The following is a 16,938-nucleotide window of genomic DNA, read 5'->3' as shown; positions in this document are numbered from 1 at the left end:
ACAAACGGACAGAGTCCGGCCATAAAATGGACTTTCCAACGGGGAGTTTTCGACTCACCCGACCTGTAAACACAATAAACAATCTATTGGGGAGCTCAGCTCACCCTCCACATACTCATCAACATAATAATAAATGGGAGCTCAGCTCCCTCATCCAATCCATCAAAACAGACTTAAAATATTAAGTTTACAGGTCCAACATGAATATAATATTACAGACCAAATTCAAATAATTACTGCTAACACATGCGGAAATTCTAGGAGTAAATAAAATTACACAATTATTGATAAACACCTGCGAAGGAGAAAAGCAGGTTAACCCAGAACAAAATATCCTCCTGTGGCCTGTAAAAATTTTTGAACAGGAGTGAGCGTTCGACTCAGAGAGTAAAATATCAATCTTAACTATAATCTCTATAACTATCTGAACTAATGCACCCTGTAGAGTGAAATGCAACATAAACAACATCTTCACATCATAACATCAAAAAGGTAATTTGGAGCACTCACGCACCCTGTAACATCAATCATAATATATGGGAGCTGATCCCCTATACAGCTCTCTTAAATCCAACCTGGTGCCAGCGAAGAACTCAGCTCGGACTTCCACTTAAATACCAAATCGGGGTCCCAAATAAGAACTCAAGCCGTGTCTACCCCAAGGACCGGTCCCAGAAGAACTCAAGCCGTGTCTACCCGTCCTATCCATAGTCCACACCACATCACACGCACGCCAACGCACGCACACTGCTCCAAATTACCACAACAACATACATGGCACTTTAACATTTATCAATGCATCATAAATCGTGCCTAGAGTTTAACTACATAAATATATGCATATAAGTGATGCATGAGCATGCTGAACATATAATAATATCGAAATTACAATTAAAATTAATATTTTACTCACAGACTTGACGACAAATTACTGTGGCGGCTGGGCGGAGGAAGAAGGCTGTCCCGGCTCACCTGACAATTACATTACATCTATTTAATAAATTTGACTCAATACAAACAATGAAAAAGATCAAGTACGTCCTAAGTCGTGCCGAAAATCCGGCAGAGTCTCCCCTATACCTAGGACCTACCCAACCTGCAAAAGGGCTAAAAACGCACTTCTATACTCACAATCCATACATCAACAGTTCAATCATATCACACAGCCCCTCCTGGGCCCATCAAATCAGTCATTCATCACAATATGCAAAATTTCAATTTTGTCCTTATTATTGATCATTTTTGCAAAAACTGCCTAAACCAGCTCTAAAAATTATAAAACTTTGCCCCGCGGTCCTTAGCAATATTACTAAGCTATTGCGAAAAGAATCGTAATTTTCCAAGCTACCACGAATATTTTATGGATTTTTAATCCTATTTAAGCACTAGAAAATTACGAAAAAGCAAGGTTCGGGTTTACCTTTGCCGATTCCGACTTCGGGAACGCGCTCGACGTCGACAATGGGGCTAGCCAAAACCTCGGTCCAATTCGAGACTTTTCCAAGAATGTCCGTTCGCCCAAATTTGCGATCAATGCCGAATTTCCGCGAATCGAGGATACCTACACGAAGCCCATAACACGGGGGTTAGTACATAAATTTTTCAGAATTTTCTAAGCTCATTTAATGCTCGAAAATACACCGCGGTTCCGTGGGACCCAGAAAAACGGTGTCGGAAAAATTCGAAATTTATGTCGCGTTGCGAAGCTCTCGGCGAATGGAGCGTGCTGGTGGCCTCGGTTTCTCGTGGATTCACGGTTTTAGAAATCTAGCCCAAAAGTCAAAATGGGCTAAAATCTTCCCGAGCAAAAATCGGACAATCCGCTCGATGGATTTGGCGTTCTTGGTGTCTATGGAAAGCTCTCGCCGAGTAGATGATTTTGGACACAAGACCGGTCCAATCGGTGGCGGATCGGCGGATTTGGCCGAGGAAGTCAGCAGCCTGCTGGGACGCGTTCGCGGCGTTCCGTGATTTAGGCGTGGCCGTGGTTGGCTGGTGCTGGCGGCGGCTAGGGCGGAGGAGAGAGAAAGCGAGAGAAAAGAGAGAGAGGCGACGCGGAGAAGAAAAAGGAAGAAGGAAAAGGGTCGATTCGGCCGTCCGATCGGTCGATTCGATTCGGCTCGATTCGAAATACAAAATTTTAAATTTTTACTCTGCCTCGGGACCGAAAACGAGGTCCAAAAATTCCGAAAAAAATTCCATAAAACTCAGAAAAATACGTAGACTCCAAATATATTTTTAGTTTTGCCACGTGGTCTTTAAATTAATTTTTAAAAATCATCAAAGTTTATATTTTCGGAAAATCGAACCCGATTTTTAAAATCCGAAAAATCTCAAAAAAATTCCTAAAATTCAAATAAAATTAAAATACCAAAAATACTCATAAATTTAAAATTTTTGGGGTGTTACAAAATTGGGCCCAAATGGGCCTTAGAATTGGGTAAATGAACAGTTAAGGCTTACTACGGGCCTCGGGGGCTTTAGGCTGGCCCAGGTCCTAGTGTCGGTCCGGCCCATAGGTTGGGTCGTGACAATAGATAAAAAAAGTAACACGCATAATAGAATATTATTTAGTAATGATTTTAAATTTCATTCAGTCTCTGTGATTTGAAAACAAACTTCTATAATTTTTCTATTTTCTAACCTTGAACTATTTAGTCGATGTATACTCTTTTAAATGCAATGATTAAATAGAAAACTTGATTTAATCTGAACGAAAAGATTAAGGAGCAAACGAAATAAAAATATTTTAAATAATTAATTTTATTAAAATAGAAAATTAAATAATAATTCTTATTATGTAATATTAGTGGGCAATTATTCTTTATAATTAATTTTGAATGTTTGCTCCTCTTTATAACAAAAAATAGAGATCGTGATCAAATTACATAAGCATTAGATAAATTATCAAATTTCTTCAAAACAGTTTTTTTTTTTTTAAGAAATTTAAAAACAGTAACTTGCAATCTTTCATAAATGACTTATATTATAATTTCATCTCTAATATATATTATTTTATTTTTATTTTTTTTGCATGCACAACTACATATGATTCAGAATTAAATAATCTGACAAATTTAGAAATATTTGATTTGAGTGACAATCAATTCAACAGCTCCCTCTCAAAAAGTAACTTCATATATTATCTCAATTGTTATTTTTATTTAGTTAGATATAAAATAAGCAAATTCATCTTTTAAAGGTATCCTGTGGTCCCCTTTTTAAACAACCTTGACTTATCCCATGACAAATTCATAAATTTTTTTAATAAATAATATATATTAAAAAATTAACGATATAATACTTTATGTAATTAATAAAGAAAGATAAAAAAAAAATTATATTTACTGCATTATATATATATAGATGGAGGAACAAATAGAATAACTGGTGTTTTTAGCGCACTTCAAAATTTAACTTGTAAATTATATTTTTTATTAAATAATAATTTATAAATAAACAAATTATGTTATTTTATATCAATATTAAATGATATAATACTAGGTTTAAAGGAAAAAGAATTATTTTTTAATCAGATAAATGATTATTATTATCTTTCTTGAAATATGCAATTACAATATTGTCTTTATAATATATAAATATTCATAATTAAACATAATAAAATAAAATAGAATTAAAATAAAATTTTTATTCTAGTGACCTAAAAGATTTCATTATTATGATTATTATTAAATATAAAATTTTGAAATTTACTATAAAAAAGAAGTTATGAAATTAATAAATATTTATAATTTCATTAAATAATAAAAATTAAATTAAATTATTAAATAATATTAACTACGTGTAAGTGCACATACCGCTAACTTGTTATGTATTATTAGGATTGAATCAAAGATTTAACTATGTAATAATATATATATGACATTCGATTGAAATTTAACAAAAATTTTTTTAATTAACTTTTATTCACATTAACTTTACAAATATTACAAAATAAAATTAAAAAAATCATGTCATAGTTAAATTAAATTGAGGTTTCCCTTCCTTTTTCTAAAAAACTCTTTTTCTTTTGTCATTTTTAGTATTATCTTTCCGTTAATCTCCTTATTATTCTTAACCTTCATGAATTATTTTTTTTTCTTTTGAATTGAATATAATACTTTACAATTACATTAGAAATAATTTAAGAAAATCAATTATTAAAATAAAAATATGTTTTCACTTGATGAAAGAAACTTGAAAAATCATAATATTTTTATTAAAAAATATATAATAAAATCATGAAAAACGTGAAAATTATAATTCTATACTATTTACTCCATTTTGTTATTATCTTATCCTTTTTAAAATTAAAAGATAACACTAAAAATTATATAATTTTATGATCACATTATAGTTTTTTTTTTATTATTGAATTTTATGTATAAACTTATTGTTTAAAAGTTTAATTATTAATGTAAAATATAATATCATACTGACTTAGAAAGGAAGAATATTAGAGAATAGATGTATCAAAAGAACATATAAAAATAAACACTTAATTTATAATTAGCTAGGTGAATTAAAAAAAATACACAACTAAACATTAAATATGTTTTCAATTAATGATATCATTTAAAAAAATAAGATTAATCTGCACATTATATGTGCTAGCATCTAGTTAAATATATTCTGGGTTACCAAATTGATTAGTTAAAATTTTTTATTTTCTTTTAATTTTATCAATATTAATTTAATTAACATATTAATATTGTTAACAATTTTAATCCATTTATAAAACTTATATAGCTATATCAATTAATAAATAAAAATATTACTTTCATTTATTTTAATTTAATAGTTAATAAAATACTTTTCTTGAAGAAATTTTCTTAATTTTTGTAATAATTAAGCAATAAAAATATTAATTTAAAAAGAAACATTTATAAAAAATAATAATAATGCATGCTTTTTATCATAATTATTAAATGGTGAAAATTATATTTATTTTTTACGAAAATAGTTTTTTTAGGTTATATATAAGTAAAAAATTAAAAATTATATAAAAATATTTAAATATATTTTCAATGATGTCATTTATAAAATAATATTAATCCGCGCATTATACAAGCTAACGTTTAGTTAAACATATTCTGGGTATCAAACTGATTAATTTAGCCAAAAAAAAAAATTCCACATTCTGACATAATAAAATTTATGCGTACTATTGAAAAATTATGGTTGATTCGCAAAATTGACTTAATATTCCAACATTTTATTGGCTTAATATTTTCCTATTGTAGGATTATGCAAATTCAGGAGTCTCATTGAGTTGGGTCTCCAAGGAAATCAATTTTCTGGCCCTCTTTCGGAATGTATTGGCAACTTAACCAACCTCCAAGTTCTTGATCTGTCATTCAATCAGTTGAGTGTCAACTTTCAATCTGTTGTTTCTAAACTCACATCCCTCAAGTATTTGCTTCTTTCTGGTAATGAGTTTGAAGGCTTATTCACATTTAGCACTTTGGCTAACTACTCTAAGCTTGAAGTGTTTCTACTCTCTTCGGGAAGTAGGAGGTTAGAATTGGAAACAGAAAATCCTACATGGTTTCCTACATTTCAACTCAAGTACGTTGACTTGTCCAATTGCAACTTAAATGTGAGAACTAGAGCAATTCCTAGCTTTCTTCTCTACCAATATGACATACGCTTCGTTGATCTCTCTCACAATATGCTGTTTGGGACATTCCCCTCTTGGATCTTGCAAAATAACTCCAAGTTATATGTTATGAATTTGATGAATAACTCATTCACAGGAACTTTTCATCTACCAAATTATAAGCATGATTTGGTTAAATTTGAAATTTCGAGCAACAACATCACTGGTGTGCTGCCTAAGGAATTTGGTTTGGTCCTCTCAAATCTACTCTATGTAAACATGTCAAGAAATAATTTCAGCGGTAATGTTCCTTCTTCAATTGGTGAGATACGAGGACTATATACTCTGGATTTATCCCATAATAAATTCTCAGGAGAGTTGCCAGGAAGTCTGTTTGCAAATTGTACCCTTAATTGTACATTGATTCTATCAAACAATAATTTTCAGGGGAACATATTTCCTCAAAATATGAACTTGAGAGACTTTATGACATTGGATATGAAAAACAACAACTTCAGTGTGATGATAGGCGTAGACTTCTTGGACAGCTCCTCCCTATCTTTTTTGGACATATCTAATAATAAGGTATCAGGTCTATTTCCCAGACAACTATGTAATATGAGTAGTCTTGAATTTTTAGACCTCTCAGACAATGGGTTATATGGGCCTATGCCTTCTTGCTTCAATGCTTCATCATTGCACTTTCTGTTTTTACAAAAGAACAGTATAAATGGATCCATACCCCACGTGCTTCTTAGAAGTCCTGATTTAGTGGCACTTTATCTGAGGGATAATAGTTTTTCTAGAAATATTTCGTCTTGGATCAATCAGCTCTCCAAATTGCGTGTGCTTTTATTGGGAGGCAATGACTTGCATGGCAGTATTCCTAATCAGTTGTGTGAATCAAGAAATGTGAGGATCATGGATCTTTCAAGTAATTTGCTTTCAGGTTCCATACCTTCATGCTTTAATAATATATCTTTTGGGAATAATATATCATCTAGAATGATGGGAGTCGATTATTTTTACTTTATGAACGACAGAATTGATGTCTTTTGTGCTCCTCAAGATAGCACTCTTTACTTGAATTTGCCTTGTTTATATTGGAATTCTTCAAAAGATGTGGAAGTGGAATTTGTAATGAAATATAGATAAAACTCTTACAGGGGTTATATTATCAACTTGATGGCAGGAATAGATTTATCATGCAATGAGTTAAGTGGTAGAATTCCTCAAGAAATTGGAGACCTGCATGGAATTCGGTCATTAAATTTGTCTAACAATCACCTAACAGGATCTATACCAGTCCGTTTTTCAAATTTAAGGAGTTTAGAGAGCCTAGATCTTGGCAACAACAATTTGAATGGTGAAATTCCTAATGAACTAGTTGTACTGAATTTTTTGGAAACTTTCAATGTTTCATACAACAATTTGTCAGGTAGAGTCCTTGATAAAGGGCAATTTGGGACTTTCGATGAAAATAGTTACAAAGGTAACCCTGGCCTTTGCAGACCACTCATTCATAGGAGCTGCAATACTGATGAAACACCACCACCATCACCATCTATTGATGTAGAAGAGGAAGATGATGGTGGTATTGATATGGTGTGGTTCTATTGGAGTTTCTGTGCATCATATGTCACAATTCTATTGGTGTTAGTAGCAATCCTCTGCATCAACAGGCATTGGTGCATGTTATGGTTTAACTTAGTTGATATTTGTATTAATTCAATTTCGGTTTGACTCTTTGAAACTGATTTCAACCAATAACCTGTCTGATGTCTATGCAAAAATGTAGGCTTTTTGCTAGTGCTTGAAGAACATGAGAGCTCCATTGAAACAAATTTTTGAAACAAATTTTTATTAGTCTGTGTTAGGCATTGTAATAATTGAAATTTCAATTTCATTTCCATTGGCAAAAGCAGGATGTAAGATGCATCAACATTTTAATGTACTTTTTAATTTACTTTTATATTTTTATTATATTAATTCAGCTTTTTTTATATTTTAATTACTTTTTTTTGTCTTCCTTTTGATGGACAATTTTCTTCCAGCTTTAATCAGTATGATCATCATTATAATTGGCCGCAATTTAATTCAGATGTAATAATAATTTAATCAAATTTAAGTTCAATTGACGGAGTTAATTTTTCATGATTTAAATTATTCACAATATTAATTTTATTTCGATTTATCTATTTCAACTTTCAAGCTTCAAAATAGAAGACCCGAAACCACTCCCAAGATGATTTTAATATGATTTGAGTCTACAAATCATTAATTGGTTAATTGAACCATCGCTTTTAATAATTTCTTCTATTTAATTTATACTTAAATAATTTAAATTTAAATTAAATTAAAAAGTTCATTTTTTAAAATTAAATTAAATTAAACTCAATTAAAGAATTAGTGTGCTTAAAAAGTCTAACAATAAAAGAATTCAATTCAATTCTATTCTATTTGATTACTACTTATGTGCTGAAAAGTTTAAAATAATTAGAATTTTTTTAATTAAAAAAATTATTTTAGAAAAATAAATTCATGCGAAAAGTCACATAGTTTTTAGGAATTTAATTTATTTAATGAAATTTTTTATTAAATATTCAAAATATCTCTGCTTAAGTTACGTAATTTATTTTTTTTATAAATAAAGATAAAATAAGAAAAATAAATATATTCATTTCACTTATCAATCGTTTCAAACATTATAATTCAAATGAATTCTATTATTTTAAATTGTACTAAAAATACATAAATTTTCTCACAAATCATTTAAATTAAATTCTTTTGAATTCTATTATAATAATCATTAAAAAAGAATTTGACTTCAGTTGAGTTTATATACTGGTTACTTGAGCTAGTTAATTAAGGATAATTAATTGAACCATCGGTTTTTATATATTAAGAACCGAAGGTGTTTAAGCTATCAACAATTCCTGTGCATATGCATATATATATATATATATATATATATATATATATATATATATAATGGGCCACAAAGTGAGAAATTTAGCAAGTGCTTTGTCTTACGAATGGAAAAGCTCTTCCTTAACTTTTCATTATGGGTTCTTGTTGGGAGTTAAATCAAGTAGCCCACCGCCTTTCAACTCTTCCTTGTGAAGAATTACGGCTAAACAAGTAGATGTTGAACTTGGTCGACATTTACAACTACAAGTGGGCAGTAAATAATGAAGCAAGCTTGAGCCAACAATTTGTTAGCTAATTGAGTCGGCTAGTTTTGGTTTTTCTTCTCTTTCACTGCTACTATTATACTATAAATCGGAACCAAGTATTAGGACTTGCAATATACAGAGGTGTGATGGAAATTCTTGAGAGATAATTGTCAGGAATTTTGTAAGCTAACTCCAATGAGTTAACAAGTGAAAAAGCTTTTACAAGCTAAGTATGTGAGGATTGTTTGTACTAATTTTCAATTAATAAAATTATTTGAGAGTTTGTGAATGAATTAAATTAAATCCATTTTATTCAGGCAATTATTCTCTTTTAATTGTCAACATCTGGTATCAAAGGTAGTCACAACAAGATGCCTTCGAGTTTAAACACAGGAGTACAAGAAGTTCACCAGGTGCAGGCAACAATTTTCAAGTTCAATGGAAAAAATAATTTTGCGATATAGAAGCATTTGATATAATTATTTTTGAAAAGCAATGGCTATGGAGAAATTTTGGAGAAAGGCTTCGTTGAAAAAGAAAAACCATCAAATGAAGAAACACAACAACTAGTTCGTGATCGTTCTCTCAATGAAAAGGCCTTGTTCTTGATCAGTCAATCCATTGAATTGATAGTTCTTGAAAAAATATTTCGTGCCAAAAACAACAAAGGAGACATGGAGTATTCTACTTAAAACATATGAAGGTGCAAATCCAGTTAAACGAACCAAATTGACAGGTTTGAAAAGACGGTATGAGCTAACGGAACAAAGTAAAGATGAAAATATTTGTGATTATTTTTCATGAGTACAAAGGCTAGTCAACGAGATGAAAGATAATGGTGCCCAAATGAAGGAGAAAAAAGTGATGGAAAAAGTTTTGCGGACGTTGACGAATCAATTCAATTATATTGCAACCACTGTTGACGAATCAATTCAATTATATTGCAACCACTATTGAAGAATCCTAAGATCTTAAGATTATGACTCTAAGTGATCTACAAGCTTCATTGGAGGTACGTGAGACGTGGATGAATGAAAGGTTGTAAAACACAATGAAGCAAGCATTAAAGGCTCAAGTGAATTTAAGGAGTGAAAAGGAGACTGCTTCAAATAGAATGGAGCAAAATCAAAGGGGCCAAAACAACAAAGGCATAGGAGGCAAAAATTTATGAACCACTAGTAGACAAGGAGCAAGAGGTGATGAATCTTCTCAAGACAAATCTAATATTCAACGTTATAAATGCAAGAAGCATGGTCACTATCAATCTAAATGCAAGTCACATATCCAGTGCCATAACTGCAAAAAATATGGTCATTATAGCAGAGAGTGCCATGCTTGAGGATTAGAAAATAAAAAATATCATTCCAGAGTTGCTCCAAATAATGATCCAAAAACCTTATTACTAGATAGTCATGAAACTAGTAGCAGTAATGATAGCCAGTGGTTGCTAGATTCAGGTTACAGTAATCACTTAAGTGGTAATAGAGAAGTTTTTTCTAAGCTAGATGAATCCTTTCGCTCTTCAGTGAAGCTTGGTGATAACTACAGAATTCCAGTCTTAGGGAAAGGGAGGATTTTTCAAAGTCAAGGATGGGTCCTCAAACTATATTTCTAACATATACTATGCTTCTAGTATCTATCAAATTCTGTTGAATGTGGGACCTAGCAGAAAAGCGCTACAACTTGTGTTTTAACAAGCATGGGTGCATTATAAGTGATATAAAGAAAGGTGTGATATTGAAGACAAAGATATCAACCAGCCATCTACTTCTTACTTATCAATTATGGTAATTCTTCTTACTATGATTCCATAATTATTGATAATAATTGGCTATAGCATATGAGTATTGGACACTTGAATTTTGGAAGCATCAAATTCCTTGCAAATAAGGAGTGGTTTCAGGCTTGCCAATTATTCAAGTTCTAGGTCAGATTTGTTAGACTTGTGTTGTGGGAAAGAAGCATAGAGATCCATTTCTTACAAGGCAGGCATGAAGAGCCAAAGGATCGCTTGAGCTCATGCATTTAGGCTTATGCTATGTGGAGGTATTATTTAATGGAGGTAACAAATATTTCATTAATTTCATTCATGATTTCAATAGAAAGGCATGGGTTTATTTCTTAAAGCAAAAGTTTGATGCATGTGAAGTACTTAAGAATTTTGTGGCTTATGTTAAAAAATAAAGTGATCATTCTATCAAAACTTTGAGAACTGGTAGAGGCACTGAATATATTGTTTGTGATGATTACTTGAGAAAGCATGGAATTAAGCATTAGTTGACTTCTAGGTATACTCCTCAACAAGATGGAGTGGCAGAAAGAAAAAACAGAACTATCATGGATACGGTGAGAAGCATGTTGGACTGTAAAAAGTTGCCTAAAAGTTTCTGGGCAGAGGTTTGGCGTGTGCTGCTTACAACTTGAATAGGTGCCTTGTTAAAAGTCTTCGTGATAAAACTCCACAAGAAGCATGGAGCAAATGAAAGCCTAATCTCAGTCATGTGAGGGTGTTTGGTTGTATGCCTGCTCACATATACCTAATGAATTGAGAAAGAAGCTAGATTACAAGGCAGAAAAATGCATCTTCATTGGCTATAGTTTAGAAATAAAGGAGTACAAGCTATACAACCCAAAGACTCAAAAGTTGATTATCAGCTGAGATGTCACTTTTGATGAAGATGGAGTATGGGATTGATCAGAAGAAGTAAAGAGATTATTACTAGTATCAGTGTTCATTAATAATAAAGTGGCAACAATTGATCACAGTGGTGAGCAGTCTTCTCCTCCAATTTCAGAAGTGTCATCTCCTCCTATATCTAAACGCTCACAATGTGAACGTCGTCCACCTGCTTATTTACAAGATTATAAATTTGGTGATGATAAAGATCTTGGTGATGATGATGAGAAAAATGTTGCCAATTATGTTTTTTTTTGTAGACTGTGATCCAGTAATGTTTAAGGAAGCAGCTAATGATGATCGTTGGATCAAAGCAATGAATGAAGAGATTCATGCCATTGAAAGGGACAATACATAGGAGTTAACTACTCTACCAAGAGGAAGGAAGCCAATTGGAGTCAAATGAGCATACAAGATGAAGTATAAGCCAAATGGAGAGGTGGAAAGCTTTAAGGCAAGAGAGGCGAGCTAGGCATTGATTACTTTTAAGCATTTTCTCCTATTGCAAGGTTAGATACTATACGTATGATCATTTCTCTTAGTACTCAAAACCATTGGAAAATATACTAAATGGATGTCGAGTCAGCATTCGTAAATGGTGTACTTGAAGAAGAAGTTTATACTGAATAACAGTCAGGCTATGAAAAGAAGGGTGAAAAAGATAAAATTTATCACTTGAGAAAAGCTTTATACAGTTTGAAATAAGCACTAAGGGCACGATATACTCGTATTAACTCCTATTTTCTTGATCTTAGTTTTTCATAAGTGCCTGTATGAGCATACTTTGTATGTCAAGACCAACAAAGATGGAGATACTATCATTGTCTATTTGTCTGTGGATGACTTAATCTTCACTGGCAATAATTCAAACCTGCTATCAGAATTAAGGGAGGCTATGATTGCTCAGTTCGAGATGATAGATATGGGCTTGATGTCTTATTTTCTTGGTATTGAGGTGAAGCAAACAAATGAAGTCATATTTATCTCATAAAGAAAATATGCATAAGATGTTTTGAAGAAATTCAAGATGGAAGCATGCAAGCCAATCTAACTCTAGTTGAAGAAAGATTAAAGCTTATAAAAGATGGTAGTGGTGTTTTGGTTGATGCAACAAATTTAGAAGAATTGTTGGATGTTTAAGGTACCTAACAGCAACCAAACCTAACACTATCTATGGAGTTGGAATTACAAGCAGATTTATGGATTCACCATGACAATCCCATTGGCAAGCTGCAAAGTGAATTTTGAGATACATTAAAGGTACACTTGAAGATGGCATATTTTATTCAAGTATTAATAGTATAAAACTTGTTGGTTATACAGACAATAATTGGGCTAGAGATATTGAGAAAGGGAAAAGCACTTTCGGATATGTGTTTCATCTTGGTTCGGGAGCATATTCTTAGTCTTCAAAGAAACAACAAGGAGTGGCTATTTCAATAGCAAAAGCATATTATATAGTAGCCACAAGTTGTGCTACTCAAACAGTTTGGTTGCAGAGAATGCTTAGTGAATTATAATATTAGCAAGATAGTCTAACAACAATCTTCTGTGATAACAAGTCAACAATTGCACTAACAAAGAATCATATATTTCATGAATGTAGTAAGCATATCGACATTAAGCATCACAACATTCAAGACTTGGTAAAAGACAAAGAGATTGTGGTTGAGTATTGTACATTAGAAGATCAAGTTGCAGTCACTTTCTTAAAGCCACTTAAAGGTAATCTATTTTTCAAGTTGAAGGAAATGCTTGGCATGAAAACTTGATTTAAAGGAGGTAATGTTGGGAGTTAAATTAAGTAACCCACCGCCTTTCAATTTCTTCCTTGTGAAGAATTATGGCTAAACAAGTAGGTGTTGAACTTGGTCCATATTTGCAGCTACAAGTGGGTAGTAAATGATGAAGCAAGCTTGTAATAGCAAATTGCTAGCTAATTGAGTCGGCTAGCTTTGGTTTTTCTTCTCTTTCACCACCACTATTATACTATAAATAGGAAACAAGTATTAAAACTTGCAATATTCAAAGGTGTGATAGAAATTCTTGAGAGAAAATTGTGAGGAAATTTGTAAATTAACTCCAATAAGTTAACAAATGAAAAAGTTCTTACAAGCCGAATGTGTGACGAGTGTTTGTACTATTTTTCAATTAATAAAATTATTTAAGTGTTTGTGTACGGATTAAATTAAATCTATTTTATATAGGCAATTATTCTCTTTTAATTGCTAACAGTTCTTACAGTTATGGTTGAAATGAATGGTTACAGAGGTTGATTAGAAAAAGAGATAATAGGTTTGCTGGAGTTGAAGTCTTTCATAAATCAAACTGGAATCTTTCGAACAATCTTGATTCTTGGGTTGATAATGGAATGAGCGACTGTTATGGTTGGATCGAGTTATGTGCAAAGCCACCTCCAGCCGTGTGATGAGCTCTCCCTTAATCAAGTAAAAGATATAAATCTTGGAAAATTTAGTGCTCTAAATCTATCATTATAGATAAATTCTCAGCACTCAAATCTTTAGACCTGCACAGTAATTTTATGGTAGGTGAACTATCTGAGCAAGTTATGTGCATTTGCAAACTTGTTTTTCTTTTTCTTTAAAGCTTCGTTGCTAAGATGGAGCTTAGTAAGATTTAAATGAACTTAATTTGGAACGGATCTTACTGAACTCAGTGATGCACACATTTTGCATAGTCATTTAGGTCTAATTTCATAATCATTTTATTTGGTTATTAGTCATTTTTTAGCTAATTTCATTAGTTAATTAGTTAGTTTTTCATAGTTGTCAATTTTGCACTAATTTGTAATTTTTACTTTGTTTTGTAGGAAAAATGGTGTTTTTGAAGGACTAAAGAGAATTTTGCCATTGAGGAGTGTCTTCTACAGCAAAAAGATGCCAAAAACAAGTTTTCAAGCTGAAATATGCATTGACCAAACTGTGCATAACTTGCCGCATAAGCTATGCAGTTCTGCATAAGGAGGAAGATCACTGTTCCAGAACCAGCCGAAATGTGCATAAGGAGACTGCATAGCTTATGCACATTCTCACCTCCCTTATGCACATTCACGAATTTGTGCATAACCTATGCACCAAGTCATGCGGCCGCGCATAAGTGATCCGAGAACCAGTAAAAGCGCATAAGGGATCGCATAACTTATGCAGTCCACTTATGCAGTCCCATAAAGAGTTCATTAATGAGCTGGCAGAAGATTCCCTTAATGTATTCCTCCTAGAACATACTATTTTAGGGCTCCATGTCAGAAAAATGTTATAAATAGTCCCATTTTCTCATTTTAGAGGGGAAGAAAAAGGAGCAAAGGAAGAAAGGAGGAGGCTAAGCAGAATTTGAGGAGTCATTTCACCTTCCACACCATTTTCAACTAAGATTTGCAGATTTCTTTCTTTCTTTACATTTTTCTACATTTCTAGTGTTTAATTTCTTACTTCTTAGCTTAGATTAAAGCTTTATTTCCATTTAAACTCATCATATCTTGTAAGCATTATGGATAGTGAGTAGTTTACTTTTGATTCTGGAGTAAGGGTTGTAATATTTGAGATATTTTGAGGATTTTGATTGGGTAATCCATATTTTGTGGTCTTAATGAGTTTTATTCATTTCTTGTATGCTTAATGACATGCTTAATGTAGGATCCCATTGAGTAATGTTCTTAATCCATGGTTGAAGCACCGAAAGGAGAAGGCCTTGTGATAGATAATCAGGAAATTGGACTTAATTAACTTAGACCTAGAAATAGGCTAAAGATTAAGAGGATTCATAGATTAATTAAAGAACTTAATGGGTCTTAATTAATTCTAACTCCACGAAAGTAGGATTAGTTTGATTAAGGCACTCTTTGTCTCACTCGAAAGGGAATTCAAAGGATTTAAGAATTAATCTCCTTAAAACCCATTAGTTTCACAAGATTGGATAACCAATTTAAAATCCCAAAATAGCTCGAATATGAAATCCCGAACTCCGGAATCGCCTTTTTACCATTGTTAATTTCTAATCGAATTTAATCATTTGCCAATTTAAATATTGCCATATTTGAACTTGCTTATTTCTATTTGATGCAATTTTAGTTTAATTAATACATTGTTGAATAGAATATTAATTTTGCACAATTAGATTTCACACTCCATTACCCATTAATTCATCATTTTAATCTCATAAATACTTCAATTTAGTCAACTTTTATATCGAAAATTCAATCATTAACACAACTCCTCGTGGGATCGATATTTTTCTATACTACTTGTACGACTCGTGCACTTGCGGTTGGGACGCATCACTCAGCAACTTAAAGGTCCTTATTCTGCAATTCAGTGAACTGAATGGAACTCTACCAATTAGTTATAACATATGAAAGAACTATACTATTATCAATTTGTGACATGAGGAGCTTAGATCTGTTGAATTTGTCATTTGATAACTTCTCTTGAGACGTAACTGTCCGAATGGTTGCCCAAATTTGATTATTCTCAAGTTGTCCAATGATAACTTTCATGGCCAAATTCTTTCATCCCACTTCAACTTGACTAATATATAAATTTTGCATTTGAATGACAACAAATTCATGGGTGCTCTCTTAGATGCATTATCCAGAAGTTCCTTGCTGGTTTAGTTGGATATTGGCAACAATTACATGACAAGTGTGATACCCAACTGGGCAGGAAACATGACAAGCTTGGAATTTATGATTATGAGAGAGAATTTTTTCCAAGGTCAGTTACCAAGTGATCTGACATCTTTTCATTTTTCAGACCTCTCTAAAAATAAACTTTCAGGACCTTTACCTTCAGACAACATACATTGGGAAATAATTTCACAGGACCTATTCCAAAGGAATTTCTCAACTCATCATCTTTATTTAGATATAAGAGATAATAGCTTGTTTGGCAGATTTTCTACAGAGATCGACATGGTTTCCAACTAATGAGTAATTTTATTGAGTAGAAGCCATTTGAGTGGTGCAATTTCAAATCAATTGTGCCAATTACATAAGCTAACCTTGCTTGATCTCTCTAACAACTCTCTTTCTAGGTTAATACCTCATTGCTTTGGCAATATTGCCTTTAGGAAGACAATGTTGGAAGTTGATATGATTTTTTAATAAAAAATAAATAAAAATTTTTGTGTACAAGAAAAGAAACATAGCCATACTTAAGTATGGGCATATGTTGACTAATGTAAGCAATTATTCTATATAGAAGAGAAGAGAATGCTATTTAGGAATACAGCCATGCTTGGGCCAAGGGGTATTGGGCCTCATGAGTTTTCAAAATGTTTTAGGGGTACAGTGGTAGTTTATCAAAAAATCAATATTTCAACTATTGTCATATAAATTTTATGGGACACTAGACCTTATAAAAATTTAATAAGTATTTTAAAATTTTTTAGGAGTATAGATATAGTGTTAGTTTCTCAAATTCTAATAGTTTTTACAATTGTCTATCAAATTTTAATCGGGCATTGAGCTC

The 16,938-nt window shown here is 32.0% G+C and overlaps 1 protein-coding gene and 1 long non-coding RNA gene across 3 annotated transcripts; one reads left to right on the top strand and one right to left on the bottom strand.

Moving 5' to 3' along the window:
• Positions 1-124: 124 nt before the first annotated feature.
• Positions 125-1,450, bottom strand: LOC131180867 (uncharacterized). Of its 2 annotated transcripts, XR_009149541.1 has the most exons (3): positions 1,421-1,450; positions 914-972; positions 125-345 (listed from the first exon to the last, which is right to left on the bottom strand). It is a non-coding gene; the product is annotated as an uncharacterized LOC131180867 (long non-coding RNA). The 2 variants fall into 2 exon arrangements; XR_009149540.1 differs by lacking the exon at positions 1,421-1,450 and having other exon boundaries at positions 914-1,389.
• An 83-nt stretch (positions 1,451-1,533) lies between these two features.
• LOC131180681 (receptor-like protein 14) lies at positions 1,534-11,810 on the top strand. Its single transcript, XM_058148040.1, has 5 exons — positions 1,534-1,546; positions 5,244-6,548; positions 6,792-7,209; positions 11,542-11,666; positions 11,713-11,810. The coding sequence occupies exons 1-5, from the start codon at positions 1,534-1,536 to the stop codon at positions 11,808-11,810; spliced, it is 1,959 nt and encodes a 652-aa protein (XP_058004023.1).
• The last annotated feature ends 5,128 nt before the right edge of the window (positions 11,811-16,938 follow it).

The sequence above is a fragment of the Hevea brasiliensis genome, chromosome 6, assembly GCF_030052815.1.
Source record: "Hevea brasiliensis isolate MT/VB/25A 57/8 chromosome 6, ASM3005281v1, whole genome shotgun sequence".
NCBI classification, from domain to species: Eukaryota; Viridiplantae; Streptophyta; class Magnoliopsida; order Malpighiales; family Euphorbiaceae; genus Hevea; species Hevea brasiliensis.
This window is presented reverse-complemented; position numbering and strand designations above follow the sequence as displayed.